Source organism: Ascaphus truei, chromosome 5, assembly GCF_040206685.1.
Source record: "Ascaphus truei isolate aAscTru1 chromosome 5, aAscTru1.hap1, whole genome shotgun sequence".
Taxonomy (NCBI): Eukaryota; Metazoa; Chordata; class Amphibia; order Anura; family Ascaphidae; genus Ascaphus; species Ascaphus truei.
This window is the reverse complement of record NC_134487.1, coordinates 215375981-215401919: the sequence shown is the minus strand read 5'-3', so window position 1 is coordinate 215401919 and position 25939 is coordinate 215375981. Positions and strand designations below refer to the sequence as shown.

Below are 25939 nucleotides of genomic sequence, written 5' to 3'. Positions count from 1 at the left end.
TATATATATATACTGTTGCGGCTGAGTTTATTCTTACCTTTGCCCGGTATCGGCAACAGAAACCGGGCGCGCGCCGAGGTGTCCCGGGCGCGCGCCGGAGCCTCGGAGGATCGGCCCTCCGATCAGGGCTTCCCCCTCCCCTCTCCGGGTCCGCCAGGTCCCCCGGAGCCCCCCACCGCAATCCCCCACATCGTGGGACACCAGGGCTCCCTCGGGGAGCCCTGGGCACGCGCGCCATGCGCGCACACCCCCGATGAAGCGTGACCACGCATCGATGACGCGCGGCACGCCGAGGAAAATAAACGAGCAAGCCGGGACACCTCCCGGCTTGCGGCTCCAGCCAGGTAAGGATAAAGTGTGTTGCCACTGTATATAGACATGATTAACCAATATACAAAGAAATGTTTAAGGATTAACAAAAACATGCACCAAAAAAATACCAACGATCCAAATCAATACATCACATTGCATATCAAACTTTAAATATTATATAGCCACATTAAAACAAAAGAACCTTTCAAAAGAAAATAATTCTCATCTCACCATCAATATCTAACAAATGGCAATCAAAACATTGAATTGTACAGTGTATAAATGATGCAAATAATCTGTGCATCATTTACACTATGCCAATCAATGTTAAAAATAAAATAAACTATTGTAAACCAGATACAATTCCATCAAACAGAAATAAATTACCATCAATTAATCAAATCCCAAATCTATTACAATCTATTACAATCTATTACAATCCAATCCAAATCAATTACACAATTAACTATTCAAATCGTTAAGCCAAACCATTCATAAAAAAAAGTAACCATCAGTCAAAATATAACACTATTAAAAAGCAAGCCACACCCTGAAATTAAGTACTGCAAGCAGCACCAAAAATTACATCTATCTAAAAAAAAATTACATTTACACTTACATTTACAATTACACATCTTCAAAATGTATTAGATAAGCACAACGTTTCAACCAACAAGCGTGGTCTTTCTCAAGTGAAGATAGAAAATAAGTCACATAATGTCCACTATTTATAGCCCCCAACCCAGGTGAAATTACTTAAAATCTTCTGGTTTCTCCCACAGGCGTCTCTCAGTCCATAGTGCATACGCGCGCATATCCGGATCCTCATCGCTTTCGATTGGTCCTGTCCCTCTGTGTTTCTGCAGTAGGAGATCTCAGTACCTCATCCAAGCGCATGATAGTAATTAATCTGTCTGATTATTCTATTTCAGAATTGGAATTACATGTTCTCTCTAAAGGCCCATCTTTTGTTCCCACTACCATCCATAAGAGGTTTGAGGTAGAGGTTGAGCTGTTCAAATTGGAAAGGAAGCTTAACCTTAAATCCTTTTTTCTCAACAGAGCGGATGGTCTGCGGAATCAACAGCAGCAGCAGCTACCACAAACTGATATCCAGGTACCTGACACGACTAGGGTGATATGTAAGTTGAACTCTAAGTTCACACCACCAATTAAAAATCCCTCTGTCCAGGTATTTATGAACATGGTGAAAAATGATGTTAATTAATTTTTTTAAAACACACGATAAGACACATCACAATCTCACGAAGAGAGAGGAAAGCTGTTTAAAAATGCTGAAGGTTAACCCCAAGATAATAATTATAAAGGCGGATAAAGGGGGAGCCTTGGTTCTGCAGAATTATGAACAATATAGAACTGAAGCCTTAAGACAGCTGGGAGACGCTGGGTGTTATACTATTCTCCAGCGTGACCCCACTAAGATATATCAGCAAGAGATTACCAATATATTATCATTAGGTTTGGGGAACTCATGGATCTCTGAGTCAGAACTGGACTTCTTGACAATGAGTAATCCACGGCGTCCGGTACTGTATTTATTACCAAAAATACATAAGAGTCTCCATAACCCACCCGGTAGGCCGATCATATCAGCCATGAATTCCATATACCAGCCCTTAGCTGTCTATGTTGACCAGTTTTAGCAACCCATTATTATGGAGGGTCGAGCTTATATCAAAGACACATTTGACTTCCTTGACAAGATAAGAGCCCTATCTTTGCAGGACAAAAAAATCTTACTGGTGACCATGGATGTCACCAGCTTATATACCATTATCCCTCACACGGAGGGTATTGAGGTAGTCAGGGACTTCCTTGAACGATAACATACCACACAACCCCCTATTGATTTTATCATTTTGTTACTGCACTTTGTGCTTCACAAAAATTATTTCAAGTATGAAAACAATTATTACTTGCAAATTAATGGAACAGCTATGGGGAGCAATGTGGCACCCTCATATGCCAATCTATATATGGCTGATTTCGAGAATAGGTATATTTATAATACTATTTATGACCAAAAGATACTCTTCTATTGTCGGTACATCAACGATTTGTTCATCATTTGGGAAGGTACCGATGATGAACTTATTGATTTCTTTAACTATTTGGAACAAATTCCCACTCCTGTGCGTTTTACCAAAAAGTGGAGCGATAAGCAAATATCCTTTTTGGATGTCCTTATATCCTTTGATGGACAGGCACTACACACTGACCTGTACAGGAAATCCACAGATAGGAACTCTACTCTGTGGGGTTCTAGCTTTCATCCAGTGTCCCTAAAGAATATGCTGCCCTATTCCCAAAAGATAAGGGCAACACGGGTGGTTGATAGACCTGAAAAGTTGAATGAAACACTGGATGAAATTAAGACTAGATTCCTTCAACGTGGATATAAAAAATCTAACATAGAAAGGGCCTTTCAAAAAGAGCCTACGACCAATCCGCACAGGGTTGGTGATGAAAGAATCAATATAGTGAGTAAATTCACTACAGTCAGCAGATACATAAAAGACAGTATCAATAGGCATTGGGGGTTGATGCAACAGGATGAATTACTACATACAGTTTGTAAAGAGAAACCAAGGTTTACATACCAAAGGGGTCGTAATATCAAAGATATGCTGATCTCTGCTGATGATGACAAACATTATAAGACATCACATTTTCTTCAGTCGAAACCAGGATGTTATAAATGCAATGGGTGTACAATATGCAATAGTCTTAACACTGGGGATGAGTTTCGTCACCCCAGAAGTGGGCAAAAATATAAGATCAACCAGAGAATCACATGTACCACTACCAATGTAATTTATACTATAAAATGCCCCTGTGGACTGGTGTACGTTGGTAAAACTAATAGAATGTTGAAAACACGTTTTATCGAACACCGTAGAAAAATTAACGCCAAGAAAGAGGAGACTGCTCTTATCAGACACTGCACAGAATTTCACCATATAGTGTCATCACTGAAATTGATGGGGATTGATCGGGTGCAAAAGACCTTTTCAGGTTCAGAGAAAGATACTGCCCTATTACAAAGGGAAGCATTTTGGACTTTTACGCTTGACACTGTACATCCTAGGCGTCTTAATGACTATATCTCCCTAAACAGCTTCCTTAATATTAGATGAGATCAGTATGCAGATTTCTGATTTAATCATAGTAGGTATAGGATGTGTGGAAGTTTCGTGCTCCCTACCATTTATGTTTTTGTGACGCTGCTGTTGCTGCTGACTTCTCCTCATTTATGTCTCTCAAATTAACTAATTATTTTTGTCTCTGTTCCCCTCACCTGCACTTCCCTCACACTGGGGGATTGTATTAGTATCACTTAGTGTTTTTAATACCGGGCTCTCATTTTGGCTCTTTCTCTCCTCCCTTATGTACCACGACATCTTCACTGCCCACTACCCTCAAAAATAAATTATAAGAAGGACTTTATTGGGACTCTACTGCACATTGTGTATACTGTATGGATACACTTGGTATATGGATCCCCTTGACAACAGGCATGAAGATTGAATGATAGAACATCGTGGGACAGATGGGTTAACCGGAGACTACGCTATTACGGGATGACGTCACTATGAAGGAAGAGGGACCCTGACGTGCGCTCGCGCATGCGCTTGGATGAGGTACTGAGATCTCCTACTGCAGAAACACAGAGGGATGACAGGACCAATCGGAAGACAGGGTGGACAAAATGACGACATTGCTCGGAAGCGACGAGGATCCGGATATGCGCGTGCATGCGCTATAGACTGAGAGACACCTGTGGGAGAAACCGGAAGATTTTAAGTAATTTCACCTGGGTAGGGGGCTATAAATAGTGGACATTATGTGACTTATTTTCTATCTTCACTTGAGAAATACCACGCTTGTTGGTTGAAACGTTGTGCTTATCTAATAAATTTTCTTGAAATCCGTAGTGCCCTGAACCTCTCTCCTTTTTTGTTAATCCTTAAACATTTCTTTGTATATTGGTTAATCATATATATATATATATACATATATATATACATATATATACATCACCCAACCCCGCTTCCCACAATAAACCTGGCACGGGTGGTTAACCCCTTCATTGCCTTAGCGTTTAGCAGCTAAAGTAATTAAGTGAGCTGTAAATGCATTTTTCCTGCCTCGGATGCATGCCGGGGTTGTCCGGTGCTGGTATTAATGGGTATCAGCTCCGGAGACCCCCGGCATCAATCCCAGGCAGGAAAAAGGCCTGATTTTTTCTAAGTGTCGCCCTTGCCGATGCTTCTCCCCTACCAATTTGCCAACTTTGGTTGCTATGACGGGTTTGCGTGAAAATCTCCATTCTAGAGCGGCGAGTAGTGGTGAAACGCTGCTTGGGGCTACTAGAATTGAGCGGGTTTGAAAACCTGGCTAGTAGCAGCAAAAAGTGCCTTTCGCCGCGCCTCTGCCGATAAAATAAATGCGCCGAAAAACACAGCGCTTTTTTCGCTTTTCGACAACTTCTCAGGGCTTACTGAATCGTAGTAGGCATTTTTGGTGCAAAACGGGCGAAAAGTGACTTTTCGCCACTTACTGCATGACTCCCTATGTATCAATTGACAACAGTTGATATAAAATAAAATAAACATTTATATATTCTTGACCTAACCTTTTCTACATATATTGAGAAGCAATTTTGTTAAGTGGAAGCTTTTGCGTTAAATGTCTTAACAGCCACTTTTCACCAAATGTTTAGCACATGTTTCTCTAGTTTGATATTTTGCTATTGTGTTCACTTTTAAATTGTTTTCCTTACCAATGGGCATCAGCATGCCCCCTGCTACCATAATGCTTCATCAAAGTCTGAGATTGTATGTTATTATCTACAATGTCCTACGATTGCCTTAAGGTTGTCCTAGTAACCTGGGAACAGGAGAGTCCACATCCATATACCCATCATACGGTCTCCTTCTCTATATCTATTCGCATGTCTTCATATACTGTTTGTAGTGCTTTAGTCTCGACAACTCATATTCATCACTTGCACGGCTTGATTTTGCCGTCATCAATGCTACACAATTTGACACGTCACGATTGAGTCTTTCAACACATTAGAGTATATTTAGTGCTCCCTTATATGTGTCACTGTGACAGGGTGAATGAACGTCACCAGCCATATACCTGGCAAATCTATGTTTAGGCTTGCAGTGCAGCAGTGACGAGGTTAAGTTTTAGTTGAGAAGGGCTGCTTAATTAGTCTGACCCCAGCTGCATAATCAAGGTGTTTTAAAACCCCCAGGCTGTACACACATGCAAGCTAGCTGGTCAGGAGACAGGACAGAAATACTGAAGAGATTACTGCTATAAGGTCTGTTTTCAAAATACATGTGGGATAAACTGTCTGTGTCCTGCATGCTGAAGAGAAGCTGCCTTTTTTTCTATGCTAAAGAGAAGCTATTTTGTTTTCGTCTGCTGAAGAGAAGCTATTCTGTTTTTGTATGCTGAAGAGAAGCTATTTTGTTTTGTATGCTGAAGAGAAGCTATTTTGTTTTTGTGTGCTGTGTGTTTTTAAGGCTCAATAAATAAGCCTTATCAAGAGAACCCGCGTGTGTGGTTGCATGTACACTGGCGGCATACTTTATTCGAGCTTGGCTAGTCCCACGAATTCGGGTATACCCGGGTGTATTGAGGTTTGTGACTGTTTTCTGCCCGAGTGCATTGAGTTATTTTCCAAGCAGGGATTGAAGCATTTTATTCCCGCTGGCTGCAATACTGCACAGTATATATATATATACTGCATTACAATTCATGAATTTATGCCATCTGGTAGACACGCAAAGCATTGCAGCCTATTAAATCCTAATCATTATCATTTAACAGATCAGCCGCCCATCAGCCAGGCATGAACCCAGGCTTGGAAGGCAAATGCAACGGGGCTTGTCAGAGGTGAGGAGTGGCGCATTCCAGGTATCTGCCAGGTACATACCGGGTATTTGCTCGAATAAAGTGTGTCGGTGCAGTACCCTGCAACAGTCACTATTTGTCCTAGTAACCTACTAGTAACTATGTTGAAATAAAATTGCAAGCCCTCTAAGATAATTTTGGTAACCATATTGGAGTACAGACCTGACACTAAGGGCCTCATTCAGAGAGGGTTGATAAAAATTATCGCCAGGGCATTTAAAATGCCGTTTTTTTGGGTGTTGCTATCAGGGTATTCAGAAAGGCTCGATTTCCTGTGATAGAAAAATTCCCAAAACGGGCGAGTTGCTGCCAGCGAGAGCATCGAGCCTCTGAAAAGGCCTAAACCGGCGATTCATTTCTGCTGCAGAGAGCGCGGCTCTCAGAGAGCCGCCTCTCCAAGCTGAAATGTCACCCGAAAATTATTTTTTTAAATATACATTTCTTTCATAATGTATATGTGCAGGGGGTCTCCGGATCTGAACCGCATTGGTTTCAGGTCCAGGGACCCCCTGCTTCCCAAGATACAGGCACTTTTATGTGGTGCCGGTATCTCCTATGCAAGGAAATGTCCCGATCACGTGACGTGGGACATTTCAATGCAGAGGAATACCATCACCCCATAAAGGTGCCTGTATCTCGGGAAGCAGGGGGTCCCCGGACATAAAACCAATGCGGTTCAGCTCCGGAGGCCCCCTGCACATCTACACTATGAAATAAATGTATATTAATAAATATTGTAATAAATATCAATACACACCCCCCCCCCTCCGCCCAAACCCATACAGTACAGTAATGGGCAAAATAAATATTATCCAGATATGGATAATAGATTATTTTCCCATTATTAAACACTGCATTAGCATACAAAAATAAAGTAAATAAATACAGTTATACTTACCACAACAGCTGGTCCCTCTGTCCTCCGTAGCAAGAAAGCATATACAGTATACAGTACATAATAAAGACATTCTAATGGCCCCTAACCCCTTAATCACCTTAGTGGTTACTAACCGCTAAAGTCATTAAGGGGTTAACCCACCCTCACCCGATACAAACCCAGGAGGCCTAAGCACCCACCCCTGACTGACTATACCCACACTGTACCCATTGAGTAGTATAGTGGTACATCATACCCATATAATAATAATATGGGCATAATAAGCCTCTATAGCACTCAATGGGCACCCTAATTACAATACATTAATACACAAGACACACAATAATAAAACATAACTAAACTCCAAAAAAACACACTTCACTAAATAAATACAGTAGCCAGCTAATCCAATCAATACAAGCAATAACAACATCAACAATGAATTAATTAAACCATTAACCAATCAAAACAATTAATTCCTAAACCAACTCAAAATGAATAGTAACACTAACCAATCAAAACAATGAATTGCTACAACATTAAATAATTTAAACAGTAAAATAGAAAGAAATTCTAACAATATCTGAAATAACCATAAAACGCATTAGCTAACATAATAGAACATTAACTACAAACGAACACCAATCGCAAACCTTTTATTAGCATTAAGCATGAAAAAACAAACAATCACATCCACATAATAAACTGAAATGGAAAAAAGCAACAGCAATACCAAGTCAGAAATGCCCCCCAAATATTGTCATAATAATGTATTAATCTGTACCCTAAAGTGGTACAGATTAATATATTATCAGTCAATGTGCCTCCCCCAAAAAATCAAAAAACACATCCAATGAATAAACCCGTAAAAAGAGACATTTACAAACATTCAATATATTACTTACCATTAGAAGCGGTGGCCCTTCGACTCCCGGGGAAACAGGAAGCTCACGTACCTTGAAGGCCTCCAACAGCATCCGATGCCATCCGCCATGAAGATCCGGATCAGGTACCCCAAATCTTCTTTTTTCTTTCTTTAATCACCTTCTTCTATCTTCATCTGTCACCATTTCTTGATCTTCTTAATCTTCTATCTTCTTGGTGTAATCCAAAAAGCCCCATGGTAGATCCCAACCGATGTTGTCTTGTCGTCTTCTTGGGCTCAAATGAGGCGCCACGGCCTTAAATAGGGCTTGTGACGTCACATTTAGCCTCCAAATGGTTAACAGCCACCTGATTGGCTGTTAAAACCATGTTCCGACTTAAAAAATATTTTTTTGACATGACGTCACTTAAAGGGAATGATGCCAGCCAATCAGAATGGCTGTGCTTCATTTGCCTTTAAGATGACGTCACGAAGCCGGCGTCACATGGTATTTCAGCCAATCAGATCGTGGGAACACTCTGATTGGCTAAAATACCTTGTGACACCGGCCATCTTGGATTTAGTGATGTCATCTTAAAGGGAATGATGCCAGCCAATCAGAATGGCTGTGCTTAATTTGCCTTTAAGATGACGTTAGCTAATGTGTTTTATGGTTATTTCAGATATTGTTAGAATTTCTTTCTTTCTATTTTACTGTTTAAATTAATTAATGTTGTGAAAAATGTAGCGCGCTCGAAAAGTCGGTCGGTATTATTTATAAATTCCTAGACCATTACGTAATTGTTTCTAAATTTCACTCCACGTACGAACTAATTTGCACTATTTCCTATTCTATTTCGTAAAAAAATCTGGGTGCGGTTTGGGGATTCAACGCCCTCATAGCATTTTTTACGAAAAAGAATATGAATAGTGCAAATTGGTGCATACGTGGAATTTAGGAACAAAAATGACATAACGGTCAGATAATTTATAAATAACATACCTGCAGATATACATGGCGAGCTATACAGATCTTAATGCTTCTCTCCTACTACTTCCAAGATTGTTACAACCCCCCTCATCCTCACTCCCCCTAATCCTCATCCTATCACCCCCCTCAATCACTCACCCCCCTCATCCTCACCCCCTCCTCACCCTCTCTCTCACCCCCTACTCATCCTCCTCTCAACCCCCTCATCCTCCTCTCACCCCCCCTCATCCTCCTCTCACCCCTCCTTATCCTCCTCTCACACCACCACCACCCTCCTCCTTCCTCGCCACCACCACCCTCCTCCTTCTTCACCACCACCACCCTCCTTCTTCGACCTCCCCACCATCACCACACCCTTCTAACTTCTCACCACCCCCTCCTTCCTTACCACCATCCCCCTCCTCCTCCTCACCCTCTTCTTCCTCCTCACCACCTCTCTTCTTCTTCCTCCTCTTCCTCCCTCATCCTCTGCTGTTATCTTACCTGTGGACCTCCTGTTAGACAGGGACACAGTGGAGCTCTTCTGTCCTCTCCCACATGTAAAGGTGTAAGGAAACTACATTTCCCAGGGGGAAGCTGTGCATACTCCTTAATGACGTGGAACCCTCCCATTGGTCAGTCTTCTCCTTGGCTTAGGAAGGGGGGGTGAGATGATGCTGCCTGTTGTCCTGGTTACAAGACGTTGCTGCCTGCAGGAGACTCATGCTGCCGCTTATGCTTCTGAATCAGAGGTAGGAGCAGGGACCCTGCACCCGGCCACTCTTAGCACTTGCGCTGCCCTTTCAGAGAGGGAGAATACCGGACATATACATGTCCGGTATTACCTCTCATTTGTTACCGGACAGAGGGGCTAATTACCGGTCTGTCCGGTTCAATAACGGACACCTGCCAACCCTATAGAGGGTGGAGGAGGGCTGCAGAGTGTATTGTGATATGTGTGTGTCTGTAGTTTGTGGGTTTACATGGGGCTGCTGTGTGTTTTGTGTGTGTGACTTCAGTGTGTGTTTTGTAACTGTAGAGGGTGGAGGACGGCAGCATACAGCATCGACACACTTTATTCGAGCAAATGCCCAGTTTGTACCTGGCAGATACCTGCAATGCGCAGCTCCTCACCTCTGACAAGCCCTGTTGCGTTTGCCTTCCCAGCCACGGTTCATGCCTGGCTGACGGGGGCCTGATCTGATAAATGATAATGATCAGGATTTAATAGGCTGCAATGCTTCGCGTGTCCACCAGATGGCATAAATTCATGAATTGTAATGCAGTATATATATATACAGTACTGTATATACTGTATAACAACTACCCCTATAAGCCCTAACATACAGTACTGTACACATACTGTACAGTACTGTATATGCACATACATAAATGATACTACTGTATGGGCGGCGGGGGCGAGATGTGTTTGCAGCAGAGAGAGATCCGCTGCTCTCTCTCTGCGCAAACATCGGCACATTAAAAATTATTTTAAATACATTTTTATTGATAGTGTAGATGTGCAGGGGGTCTCCGGAGCTGAACCGCGTTGGTTTCAGGTCTGGGGACCCCCTGCTCCCCGAGATACAGCCCCCTTTAGGGGGTGCCGGTATCCCTCTGCTTGGTTTAAAGGGCCCGACCACGTGATCGCGGCCTGTAAACCAAGCAGAGCAGAGGGATACCGGCACCCCCTAAAGGGGCCTGTATCTCGGGGAGCAGGGGGTCCCCAGACCTGAAACCAGTGCGGTTCTGCTCTGGAGACCCTCTGCACATGTACACTATCAATAAAACACATACAGTATACAGTATAAATAAACACTCGTTCTTTACCTTAGCGGCTATGCGCTATGGTAAAGAAGCATCATTTCTGTATTTTAATAATATTGTACAGTGAGCAGGGGGTTCCCTGAGCCAGAAATTAATGCTCAGGGACCCCCCCTGCTCCTGCTCAATATTATTAAAAATACAGAAATGCTGCTTCATTACCATAGCGGATAGCCGCTAAGGCAATGAAGGTGTTAACCCACCATGCCCGCTTTATTGTGTGTAGTGGGGATGGGTGAGGGGGGTATTTGGCCCTTGGTGTGAGTTTAGGACTTGCGGTGGGGGTTGCGGGTGCACTTAACCCCTTCACGACCGTAGCAGTTAATACCGCTACGGTCATGAAGGGGTTAAGCCCTCCCGCTACCCCCCCGCAAGCCCTAAACAAGCACCGTTGGGGCTAATACCCCATTCACCCACCCCCGCTACCCACAATAAAAAAAATACACACACACAGCAGCCGCCAAAAAATGAATAAATAACTCTAAATAAATAAATAAATAAATAAATAAATGACAATAAATACATTTGAAATACATTTTTATTGATAGTGTACATGTGCAGGGGGTCTCCGGAGCTGAACCGCATTGGTTTCAGGTCTGGGGACCCCCTGCTCTCCGAGATACAGCCCCCTTTAGGGGGTGCCGGTATCCCTCTGCTTGGTTTAAAGGGCCCGACCACGTGATCGCGGCCTGTAAACCAAGCAGAGCAGAGGGATACCGGCACCCCCTAAAGGGGCCTGTATCTCGGGGACCAGGGGGTCCCCAGACCTGAAACCAGTGCGGTTCTGCTCTGGAGACCCTCTGCACATGTACAGTATCAATAAAACACATACAGTATACAGTATAAATAAACACTTGTTCTTTACCTTAGCGGCTATGCGCTATGGAAAAGAAGCAGCATTTCTGTATTTTAATAATATTGTACAGGGAGCAGGGGGTTCCCTGAGCCAGAAATTAATGCTCAGGGACCCCCCCTGCTCCTGCTCAATATTATTAAAAATACAGAAATGCTGCTTCATTACCATAGCGGATAGCCGCTAAGGCAATGAAGGGGTTAACCCACCGTGCCCGCTTTATTGTGTGTAGTGGGGATGGGTGAGGGGGGTATTTGGCCCTTGGTGTGAGTTTAGGACTTGCGGGGGGGTTGCGGGTGCACTTAACTCCTTCACGACCGTAGCAGTTAATACCGCTACGGTCATGAAGGGGTTAAGCACTCCCGCTACCCCCCCGCAAGCCCTAAACAAGCACCGTTTTGGCTAATACCCCATTCACCCACCCCCGCTACCCACAATAAAAAAAATACACACACACAGCAGCCGCCAAAAAATAAATAAATAACTCTAAATAAATAAATAAATAAATGACAATAAATACATTTGAAATACATTTTTATTGATAGTGTACATGTGCAGGGGGTCTCCGGAGCTGAACCGCGTTGGTTTCAGGTCTGGGGACCCCCTGCTCCCCGAGATACAGCCCCCTTTAGGGGGTGCCGGTATCCCTCTGCTTGGTTTAAAGGGCCCGACCACGTGATCGCGGCCTGTAAACCAAGCAGAGCAGAGGGATACCGGCACCCCCTAAAGGGGCCTGTATCTCGGGGACCAGGGGGTCCCCAGACCTGAAACCAGTGCGGTTCTGCTCTGGAGACCCTCTGCACATCTACACTATCAATAAAAATGTATTTTAAATGTATTTATTTATATTCATTTATTTATTTATTTATTTAGATTTATTTATTAATTGTGCTGCTGCTGCAAGTCCTAAACTCACACCAAGGGCCAAACACCCCCCTCACCCCCAATAAAAAAAATTCACGCACAGCAGCCCCACAATTAATAAATAAATCTAAATAAATAAATACATGAAGAGAAATAAATATATACTGTACATATATACTGGATATATATACAGTACTGTATATATATAATAACAATCCCTATACATATACAGTATATACTGTGTATATATATACTGTGCACATATATATATATATATATATATATATATATAGATATATATATATATATATCTATATATATATATATATATATATATATATATATCTATATATATATATATATATATATATATATATATATATATATATATATATATAGATATATACAGTATATATACACACAGATGATGAACCAATATACAAATACATGTAGAATGGTTATCAAAATCATACTGTCCTACAAATAACGCTTTTCTATACAGACAATAATAATAATCCATTTAATAATCCTAACTGATTTTACAATATAAAACATAACATTCCAATCACACAGTACATTGCATTTACATTGTATAAATGATGCATAAAATCTATGCACCATATACATTCTGCAAATGAATGTTAACAATATAATTGCAAGCTACTCTACCAGTAAATACAAACACTTCCAAACAAGTCAACTATTTTAACCAATCAAGTAAACAAAAATCAATATATACTGTAAGTACCAACCAGAAACACACAATTTAAAACCAAAGCTACTGTAACCCTTACAATACCAAGGATTACACCTATCTAATTGTAAAAAACCTTATACTTTATACACAGCATTGCAATAAACAAAATACATGATGAACAATACAGTACATTCCCTGTATCTCCCTGCCTTCAGTGTAATCTGTTTAAAGCCCCCTCCCCCCTAATATTTCTGTTAAACAGATTACACTGAAGGCAGAGAGATGTAAAGGCCTAAAGGCCTAAAGCCCCCTCCCCCCTAATGTTTCTGTTAAACAGATTACACTGAAGGGAGAAAGATGTAAAGGCCTAAAGGCCTAAAGCCCCCTCCCCCCTAATGTTTCTGTTAAACAGATTACACTGAAGGGAGAGAGATGTAAAGGCCTAAAGCCCCCTCCCCCCTAATGTTTCTGTTAAACAGATTACACTGAAGGGAGAGAGATTTTACAGAAACACACATTAGGGGGGAGGGGGCTTTAAACAGATTACACTGAAGGCAGAGAGATGTTTCTGTTACCAGTAAATCTCCCTCCCTGCTGTCAGTGCAGTGTATGTAAATGTGGGGAGGGGGAGGGGGACCCAATGTGCATACTGTGAGGTCTAACCACCCTCACCCCCTACCCACATACCGTTACCCCCCCCCCCATCCTGGCCATGGCCCCTCCGCTTCTGCAAAACAGACACAAAAATTAAAACATACAAAGTAATGTCCCCTAACCCCTTAATCACCATAGCGGTTATTAACCGCTACAGTCATGAAGGGGTTAACCCACCCTCACCCACCACTCGGGATGCCTACATACCCTCCCACACTAACCCACCCCCGTGAGGCCTAACCACCCAGTCAGTACCCACAAGGGAGGCCTACCCACATACCGTTGGGGAAACACCCCACCCCCAGTACCCACAATAAAAACAGTACAATGACCCACAATAAACAGCATTATATTTATTAAATACATTACCCACCCCCTGTGCCCCCCCATAAATACAAGATTTATCCTTTTACATACAGGGTTCATAACGCAGTCCCACGCTAGTCCCCGGTGGGCTGGCAGGGCACCTGGACAGACCTACAGTTTACCAGCAGCCCTTTTTACACAGGTTCTGGAGGCCTGCTGGTGGATCCTGCCAGCACCATGGCACCCAGGTGGTCTCCTTGGGTCACCGTGGGCCACAATTGGGTCTCCACGGTAGGCCCAAGGATGTCTGGGAGCCCCGGGTCAAACCCACAGGTGTCTGCGGGGCCTCGGGTGGTTCCCTCGGGGGTCTGGGGAACTCACGGGTGCTCACTACGGGTCCGCGGTGCCCCCACAGAAGTGGGACCACACATCGTCATCCCCGCAGACTACGGGTCCGCGGTGCCCCCTACAGAAGTGGGACCACACATCATCATCCCCGCATGTGTCACCCGTGGAACCACCAGCCTGATACCCTTGGGATACCCGAGGATACCCACAGGTGGTCTCCAGAGGCCCCACGCAAAACCACGGAATCAAACCCTGAATGTAAAAAAAATAAACCTGGCCTATACATTCAATACATACACCCTCCCCCCCAACACCTACAGTACAATAATGTGCAAAATAACTATTATCCAGATATGGATAATAGATTAATTGCCCATTATTAAAAACATTAACTAGCATATACAAATAAATAAAGTACTACTGACCTCATCAATACGAAGTGTCCGTTGCCAGCAAAATCCTTGTCTTGTCCACAACATACATAGCAAATACAAAGCCAATACATTGCAATTACATTCAGATATCAATTAACCCCTTAAACACCTTATCAGATAATAACCGCAAAGGTGATTAAGGGGTTAAGCCACACAGGCCCGATACCCACCCTTCACCCATGAATTTTTACTGTGGCTTCATCATGCAACTATATATATATATATACTGTATATATATACAGAGAGACAGAGAGAAAGAGAGAGAGATATATACAGTATATATATATATATATATATATATATATATATATATATATATATATATATATATATATATATATATATACACACGTTATATACACACCCATGATAAACCAATATACAGTACAAATAAATGTAGAAGGGTTATCAAAAGCATACTGCCCTACAACCAAGTAAACAAAAAATCAAAAGCCAATACATTGCAATTACACTCAGATATCAATTAACCCCTTAAACACCTTATCAGATAATAACCGCAAAGGTGATTAAGGGGTTAAGCCACACAGGCCCGATACCCACCCTCACGCATGAATTTGTACTGTGGCTTCATCATGCAACTATATATATATATATATACTGTATATATATATACAGAGAGACAGAGAGAAAGAGAGAGAGATATATACAGTATATATATATATATATATATATATACACACACGTTATATACACATCCATGATAAACCAATATACAGTACAAATAAATGTAGAAGGGTTATCAAAAGCATACTGCCCTACAACCAAGTAAACAAAAATCAAAAGCCAATACATTGCAATTACACTCAGATATCAATTAACCCCTTAAACACCTTATCAGATAATAACCGCAAAGGTGATTAAGGAGTTAAGCCACACAGGCCCGATACCCACCCTCACCCATGAATTTGTACTGTGGCTTCATCATGCAACTATATATATATATATTGTATATATATACAGAGAGACAGAGAGAAAGAGAGAGAGATATATACATATATATATATATATATATATATATACACACACATTATATACACACCCATGATAAACCAATATACAGTACAAATAAATGTAGAAGGGTTATCAAAAGCACTGTCCTACAACCAAACACTTCTCCATACATACACACTAAATTAAAATCAATTTCCTTTAATATTCATAACTGATCTCTCAATCTAAATCATCACTAAACCTCTGAAAAGCCATTAAACAACTTACATTCCAATATAAATGATGCCTAAATATCTATGCACCATACTGTATACATTCTGCAAGTAAACAAAACTCAATTAGCAATCATTATTTACATCCCTAAACAATTCACACTAGATCCCGAACAATAAAACCATTAACAAATTCACGCCTAGAGCAGAACAATTAAGCCTTTGAAAAAATATAAGTACCGACAAAAATACAACCTTTACAAACCATGCCTATCCCTGACCTTCCTCAAACACACAATACAATACCAAGGAATACATCTATCTAATTTTAAAATACTTTAAACTCACAATAAAGCATACTGTAGCAGCATACACAAAATAATTTAAAACACATCTAATCCAGCTTTTAAAACAACATAATTTCTTACCCTGTACTGTACTGTATGTATATATCTCTCTAGACATATATACATACATACATACAGTGGCAAGAAATGATATACCACAAAAAAAAAAAAATACACATATTTGTTAAAAAACCTTTTGAAAAAATTAACAAGTTAAATAAAATACATTTCTTTACTGTAGTTCACTTACCATTACTTGCCCCCACCGACTCCCGTTGCGCAGCTTACTCACGAACCAATCCACGATCAGGAACCCATAAAATAATAAACCAGAAAATAATAAACATTAAACTAAAAATCCAAACCAATCCACGGGTCTTCTATCTGTAATCCATCTTCATCTGTGTTCTTCTTTCTTCTATCTCCTTCCAGCGGGGCGGGGCGGGGTCTTCTCCTGGCTTCAAAATGAGACGACATAGGCTTTTAAAGGCCTATGACGTCACATTTTGCGTCATGGTTCCTACTGTCCTGATTGGACCGTGAAAACCATGTGTTTTGGCCGACAAAAAAAAATGATGACGTCACTTAAAGGGAATGAAAGCACAGCCAATCAGAATGGCTTTGCTTCAATTGCCTTTAAGATGACGTCATGAAAAGGCACATGGCCGCCCTCACATGGTATGGTAGCCAATCAGAGTAGGGATGGAGTTCCCACGCTCTGATTGGCTACCATACCATGTGAGGGCGGCCATGTGCCTTTTCATGATGTCATCTTAAAGGCAATTGAAGCAAAGCCATTCTGATTGGCTGTGCTTTCATTCCCTTTAAGTGACGTCATCATTTTTTTTTTGTCGGCCAAAACACATGGTTTTCACGGTCCAATCAGGACCGTGGGAACCATGACGCAAAATGTGACATCATAGGCCTTTAAAAGCCTATGTCGTCTCATTTTGAAGCCAGACGCCGCGGAGGAAGGAACTCCGGGAAAGAAAGAAGACCAGGGCGTGGCCGCAGACGGGGAGAAGACCCCGCCCCGCCCCGCTGGAAGGAGATAGAAGAAAGAAGAACACAGATGAAGATGGATTACAGATAGAAGACCCGTGGATTGGTTTGGATTTTTAGTTTAATGTTTATTATTTTCTGGTTTATTATTTTATGGGTTCCTGATCGTGGATTGGTTCGTGAGTAAGCTGTGCAACGGGAGTCGGTGGGGGCAAGTAATGGTAAGTGAACTACAGTAAAGAAATGTATTTTATTTAACTTGTTAATTTTTTCAAAAGGTTTTTTAACAAATATGTGTATTTTTTTTTTTTTGTGGTATATCATTTCTTGCCACTGTATGTATGTATGTATGTATATATGTCTAGAGAGATATATACATACAGTACAGTACAGGGTAAGAAATGATGTTGTTTTAAAAGCTGGATTAGATGTGTTTTAAATTATTTTGTGTATGCTGCTACAGTATGCTTTATTGTGAGTTTAAAGTATTTTAAAATTAGATAGATTTATTCCTTGGTATTGTATTGTGTGTTTGAGGAAGGTCAGGGATAGGCTTGATTTGTAAAGGTTGTATTTTTGTCGGTACTTATATTTTTTCAAAGGCTTAATTGTTCTGCTCTAGACGTGAATTTGTTAATGGTTTTATTGTTCGGGATCTAGTGTGATTTGTTTAGGGATGTAAATAATGATTGCTAATTGAGTTTTGTTTACTTGCAGAATGTATATGGTGCATAGATATTTAGGCATCATTTATATTGGAATGTAAGTTGTTTAATGGCTTTTCAGAGGTTTAGTGATGATTTAGATTGAGAGATCAGTTATGAATATTAAAGGAAATTGATTTTAATTTAGTGTGTATGTATGGAGAAGTGTTTGGTTGTAGGACAGTGCTTTTGATAACCCTTCTACATTTATTTGTACTGTATATTAGTTTATCATGGGTGTGTATATAACGTGTGTGTATGTATATATATATATATATATATATATATATATATATATATATATATATATATATATATATATATATATATATATATATATATACTGTATATATCTCTCTCTCTTTCTCTCTGTCTCTCTGTATATATATACAGTATATATATATATATAGTTGCATGATGAAGCCACAGTACAAATTCATGGGGGAGGGTGGGTATCGGGCCTGTGTGGCTTAACCCCTTAATCACCTTTGCGGTTATTATCTGATAAGGTGTTTAAGGGGTTAATTGATATCTGAATGTAATTGCAATGTATTGGCTTTTGATTTTTGTTTACTTGGTTGTAGGGCAGTATGCTTTTGATAACCCTTCTACATTTATTTGTACTGTATATTGGTTTATCATGGGTGTGTATATAACGTGTATATATATATATATATATATATATATATATATATATATATATATATATATATATATATATACTGTATATATCTCTCTCTCTTTCTCTCTGTCTCTCTGTATATATATATACAGTATATATATATATATATAGTTGCATGATGAAGCCACAGTACAAATTCATGGGTGAAGGGTGGGTATCGGGCCTGTGTGGCTTAACCCCTTAATCACATTTGCGGTTATTATCTGATAAGGTGTTTAAGGGGTTAATTGATATCTGAATGTAATTGCAATGTATTGGCTTTGTATTTGCTATGTATGTTGTGGACAAAACAAGGATTTTGCTGGCAACGGACACTTCGTATTGATGAGGTTAGTAGTACTTTATTTATTTGTATATGCTAGTTAATATTTTTAATAATGGGCAATTAATCTATTATCCATATCTGGATAATAGTTATTTTGCACATTATTGTACTGTAGGTGTTGGGGGGGAGGGTGTATGTATTGAATGTATAGGCCAGGTTTATTTTTTTTACATTCAGGGTTTGATTCCGTGGTTTTGCGTGGGGCCTCTGGAGACCACCTGTGGGTATCCTCGGGTATCCCAAGGGTATCAGGCTGGTGGTTCCACGGGTGACACATGCGGGGATGATGATGTGTGGTCCCACTTCTGTAGGGACACCGCGGACCCGTAGTCTGCGGGGATGACGATGTGTGGTCCCACTTCTGTGGGGGCACCGCTGACCCGTAGGTGCGGGGATGATGATGTGTGCTCCCACTTCTGTGGGGGCACCGTGGACCCATAGTGAGCACCCGTGAGTTCCCCAGACCCCCGAGGGAACCACCCGAGGCCCCGCAGACACCTGTGGGTTTGACCCGGGGCTCCCAGACATCCTTGGGCCTACCGTGGAGACCCAATTGTGGCCCACGGTGACCCAAGGAGACCACCTGGGTGCCATGGTGCTGGCAGGATCCACCAGCAGGCCTCCAGAATCTGTGTAAAAAGGGCTGCTGGTAAACTGTAGGTCTGTCCAGGTGCCCTGCCAGCCCACCGGGGACTAGCGTGGGACTGCGTTATGAACCCTGTATGTAAAAGGATAAATCTTGTATTTATGGGGGGGCACAGGGGGTGGGTAATGTATTTAATAAATATAATGCTGTTTATTGTGGGTCATTGTACTGTTTTTATTGTGGTTACTGGGGGTGGGGTTTTTCCCCAACGGTATGTGGGTAGGCCTCCCTTGTGGGTACTGACTGGGTGGTTAGGCCTCACGGGGGCGGTTAGTGTGGGAGGGTATGTAGGCATCCCGAGTGGTGGGTGAGGGTGGGTTAACCCCTTCATGACTGTAGCGGTTAATAACCGCTATGGTGATTAAGGGGTTAGGGGACATTACTTTGAATGTTTTAATTTTGTGTGTCTGTTTTGCAGAAGCGGAGGGGCCATGGCCAGGATGGGGTTGGGGTAATGGTATGTGGGTAGGGGGAGAGGGTGGTTAGACCTCACAGTATGCACATTGGTTCCCCCCCCCCCCTCCCCACATTTACATACACTGCACTGACAGCAGGGAGGGAGATTTACTGGTAACAGAAACATCTCTCTGCCTTCAGTGTAATCTGTTTAAAGCCCCCTCCCCCCTAATGTGTGTTTCTGTAAAATCTCTCTCCCTTCAGTGTAATCTGTTTAACAGAAACATTAGGGGGGAGGGGGCTTTAGGCCTTTACATCTCTCTCCCTTCAGTGTAATCTGTTTTACAGAAACATTAGGGGGGAGGGGGCTTTAGGCCTTTACATCTCTCTGCCTTCAGTGTAATCTGTTTAACAGAAATATTAGGGGGAGGGGGCTTTAAACAGATTACACTGAAGGCAGGGAGATACAGGGAATGTACTGTATTGTTCATCATGTATTTTGTTTATTGCAATGCTGTGTATAAAGTATAAGGTTTTTTACAATTAGATAGATGTAATCCTTGGTATTGTAAGGGTTAGCTTTGGTTTTAAATTGTGTTTTCTGGTTGGTACTTACAGTATATATTGATTTTTGTTTACTTGATTGGTTAAAATAGTTGACTTGTTTGGAAGTGTTTGTATTTACTGGTAGAGTAGCTTGCAATTATATTGTTAACATTCATTTGCAGAATGTATATGGTGCATAGATTTTATGCATCATTTATACAATGTAAATGCAATGTACTGTGTGATTGGAATGTTATGTTTTATATTGTAAAATCAGTTAGGATTATTAAATGGATTATTATTATTGTCTGTATAGAGAAGCGTTATTTGTAGGACTGTATGATTTTGATAACCATTCTATATGTATTTGTATATTGGTTCATCATCTGTGTGTATATATACTGTATACTGTATATATATATATATATATATATATATATATATATATATATATATATATATATATATATATGTATACAGTATATATATACACAGTATATACTGTATATGTATAGGGATTGTTATTATATATATACTGTATATATATCCAGTATATATATACAGTATATATTTATTTCTCTACATGTATTTATTTATTTATTTAGATTTATTTATTAATTGTGGGGCTGCTGTGCGTGAATTTTTTTTATTGCGGGTGAGGGGGGTGTTTGGCCCTTGGTGTGAGTTTAGGACTTGCAGCAGCAGCACAATTAATAAATAAATCTAAATAAATAAATGAATATAAATAAATACATTTAAAATACATTTTTATTGATAGTGTAGATGTGCAGAGGGTCTCCAGAGCAGAACCGCACTGGTTTCAGGTCTGGGGACCCCCTGCTCCCCGAGATACAGGCCCCTTTAGGGGGTGCAGGTATCCCTCTGCTCTGCTTGGTTTACAGGCCGCGATCACGTGGTCGGGCCCTTTAAACCAAGCAGAGGGATACCGGCACCCCCTAAAGGGGGCTGTATCTCGGGGAGCAGGGGGTCCCCAGACCTGAAACCAACGCGGTTCAGCTCCGGAGACCCCCTGCACATGTACACTATCAATAAAAATGTATTTCAAATGTATTTATTGTCATTTATTTATTTATTTATTTATTTAGAGTTATTTATTTATTTTTTGGCGGCTGCTGTGTGTGTGTATTTTTTTTATTGTGGGTAGCGGGGTGGGTGAATGGGGTATTAGCCCCAACGGTGCTTGTTTAGGGCTTGCGGGGGGGTAGCGGGAGGGCTTAACCCCTTCATGACCGTAGCGGTATTAACTGCTACGGTCGTGAAAGGGTTAAGTGCACCCGCAACCCCCCCCCCCCCCGCAAGTCCTAAACTCACACCGAGGGCCAAATACCCCCCTCACCCATCCCCACTACACACAATAAAGCGGGCACGGTGGGTTAACCCCTTCATTGCCTTAGCGGCTATCCGCTATGGTAATGAAGCAGCATTTCTGTATTTTTAATAATATTGAGCAGGAGCAGGGGGGGTCCCTGAGCATTAATTTCTGGCTCAGGGAACCCCCTGCTCACTGTACAATATTATTAAAATACAGAAATGCTGCTTTTTTACCATAGCGCATAGCCGCTAAGGTAAAGAACGAGTGTTTATTTATACTGTATACTGTATGTGTTTTATTGATACTGTACATGTGCAGAGGGTCTCCAGAGCAGAACCGCACTGGTTTCAGGTCTGGGGACCCCCTGCTCCCCGAGATACAGGCCCCTTTAGGGGGTGCCGGTATCCCTCTGCTCTGCTTGGTTTACAGGCCGCGATCACGTGGTCGGGCCCTTTAAACCAAGCAGAGGGATACCTGCACCCCCTAAAGGGGGCTGTATCTCGGAGAGCAGGGGGTCCCCAGACCTGAAACCAACGCGGTTCAACTCCGTAGACCCCCTGCACATCTACACTATCAATAAAAATGTATTTCAAATAATTTTTAATGTGCGGATGTTTGCGCAGAGAGAGAGCAGCGGATCTCTCTCTGCTGCAAACACATCTCGCCCCCGCCGCCCATACAGTAGTATCATTTATGTATGTGCATATACAGTACTGTATGTGTACAGTACTGTATGTTAGGGCTTATAGGGGTTGTTGTTATACAGTATATATATATATATATACAGTATATATACTGCATTACAATTCATTATAGGGGACGGCTTCAAAGAGAACAGCTCGCAAGCGCCCCCATGTATATTTACACGGCATTGCAGTATTTCAGCCAGCCGGAATAAAATGCTTAAATCCCTGCTGGGAAAATAACGCAATGCACTCCGGCAGAAAACGATCAGAAACCTGAATACACCCGAGTATACCCGAATTCGCGGGACTAGCCGAGCGAGAATAAAGTGTGTCGGTACTGTAGTGTGTTTTATGAGTGTAGGGGGGGGCGGGCTGCAGAGTGTGTTTGTGTATATCGAGGGGGTTGCAGAGTCTGTGTGTTTCTGTGTATAGTGGGGGGCTGCAGAGTGTGTGTGCATATAGAGGGGGGCTCTGTACAATTTCCTTTTAATAAACCCGTGCAGTAAAAGCAAAAGAATGTAGATGATCATGCTGATAAAAATCAATATGACTACAAAAGTGTCCGTTTTAGGAAAAATGTAAAAATAAATAAAAATAAGCCTACATTTAATCAATAATAGTAATAATCCCCGAAGAACAGGTAATTACTGGTCAATAATGCCCTGGCTGGGTTAAAGTCCCTTGGCTTCCCCTCGGCCCTTCAACTCTTCCAGCCAGGGCATTATTGGCCAGTAATGCCCTGTTCTTCAGGGATTATTACTTAAATATAGTACCGTAGAACCATTTACTATTATACACTGTGTAGTACAAAAACAAACATTGAAATTACAGGAAATTAGGGAACAATATAATATTCCCAATCAGTCTTTATATTAATTATATTACCTAAGTGAGTGAAACAGAATGTACTTGTGTTTTCAGTGTCTGAAAATTTATTTGATTTTTAAAACATTGAGTTATAATGTTAGAGATTTATCCTCAACACGGTTTAATATTGAACATGCCAACAACAATGTTTATTTTGTTATCAGAGAAGAGGTGGACCCCAAAAGAATGGTGTGACAGGTTGGCTGCAAATTCAAGGAATCCGAAAATCTGATGAAGGTATCTACATATGCCACACAAAAAACAAGCATGGTATGACATATGCATCTGCAAAATTAAACGTTGTTGATCATGGTAAGTGTTTTTAGTAACAGAACATACAAACTTGGGGTTGTATTGCATGTTGTAAGTTCACAACTTCATGTATTATAGTGAACAGAAATTGTGTTAACATTAATATATATCATCTTTTTGGTTCCAAAAAGCATTGGAGAAACTAGTGATGGCAGCAGCCTGCACGATCTAGCAAGCAATCTGTTGCTTGTGAGTTGTGTGGAGAAGGCAATATAAGGTTTGGTGCCCGCTCAACCTTTGTGAACAAAGTGTTCACGCATGTGTCACGCTGCACCTCCTTGCCCCCACAATGGTAGTAAATCTTACATACATCTGTAATAGGTAAAGGAAGGTACACTAGTGGAAGGGTATATATATAGAAGTGGTAAGATAACAGCCGCAAGGAGGTAAATTGGCTGAAAATCAGAAAGACCCCAATCAGGGCCGCCAACATATTTCCCGTGGCACAGGACTAGTTTCCATGGGGCCCACCCATGTCAGCGGCCTTACAAACCCCCCTCTTTCTCTAATACTCCCCATATCCCACGTCACCTCATTCTCATCCCCTTCTCACACTCCCCTTTTACATACCCCCACTATTTATTTTGCCCCTTTATTTCTCTCCGCCTTCTCACAGTCTCCCTTCTCATCCTCTCCCTACCTTCATGTATTACTCCCCTCCCTTCCTCACACTCAATAACCACCTCCTCACACTTAATAGCCCCCTTTCCCAATACATACTCAATAACTTCCCCTCCCCTAATATATACCCAATTACCCCCTCCTCACATTCACTAAGCCCCCTCCCCTCTTCACACTCACTAACCCTCCTGATGACACTCATTAACCCACCTCTCCCAATAAACACACCATAACCCCCCTCCCCAATACACAAACACACAACCCACCTCCCCAATAAACACACTCAAAGAAAAACCCTCCCCAATGCACAAAAACATACACACGCAATAACCCCTTTCCCGAATACACAGACACACACAAACAAAAACCTCCACAATACACACAATAACCCCCTTTTCCAATACATACACACAATAAAAAAAAGTGAATAGTGGTGCGCTCAGAATTAATAGTGGTACCTCTAATTAGAGTGTAGTTTTATAATAAACAATTCAGTCAAACTTAGGCTCTTGATGGGAATTAAATGCAGCTATTAAGAATTGATGACTCAAAACATAAATAGGAAAATAGTGAAAAGAAAGATACCAATGTAATAGTTCACATAATAAACTTTAGTAATATATATATATATATATATATATATATATATATATATATATATATATATATATATATAGTGAATCAGGTGTCCCACCAAGGAGACAAAAAACAGCACTCAAGATATAATGCAAAAAGTGTATTGAAAACAAAAAGCAGGCACAAATAAATCCAACGTTTCGGTCCTGTATAGGACCTTCCTCAAGGGCGTGCTGAGGAAGGTCCTATACAGGACCGAAACGTTGGATTTATTTGTGCCTGCTTTTTGTTTTCAATACACTTTTTGCATTATATCTTGAGTGCCGTTTTTTGTCTCCTTGGTGGGACACCTGATTCACTGTTGATTTTTTGAACAAGCACCTGTTACCTTGGAGCCTTTGAAGTGCCTGCTGTTGTATATATATTGCATTGAAATTGATAAAGTGTTACCAGATTTCACTTCAACGTCACAAACTGATCTTAGTTTTCAAGAAGAAATTCGCCAGGTTGTAAAGCAGAATGGTGATGATCAGCACCCTGATAAAGCATAACGCCGTTAGGGAAGGCACCTGCTCCCAGTCCGATGTTATAGACGGTCACGTCTCAAACTTAGAAGAAAGGTAAGTCAATCATTGCTCCCACCTACAATCATCCCGGCAAGCAAACACCCACAGCACGTCAGTTGAGGATCAACTCCGGCTGGGGAATGCACCCGCTCCCGGTCCTTTGCATTGAGCTCCACGTATCACTGTAGTA

At 41.3% G+C, this 25939-nt stretch overlaps 1 protein-coding gene across 1 annotated transcript in view; it reads left to right on the top strand.

The window, feature by feature from the left end:
* Positions 1 to 25939, top strand: part of LOC142495752 (kazal-type serine protease inhibitor domain-containing protein 1-like) — a 118294-nt gene that overhangs the window by 67683 nt on the left and 24672 nt on the right. Inside the window, exon 3 of the mRNA XM_075601660.1 lies at positions 23839 to 23986. Coding sequence (XP_075457775.1) covers positions 23839 to 23986 — 148 coding nt within the window. The remainder of the gene's footprint in view (positions 1 to 23838; positions 23987 to 25939) is intronic.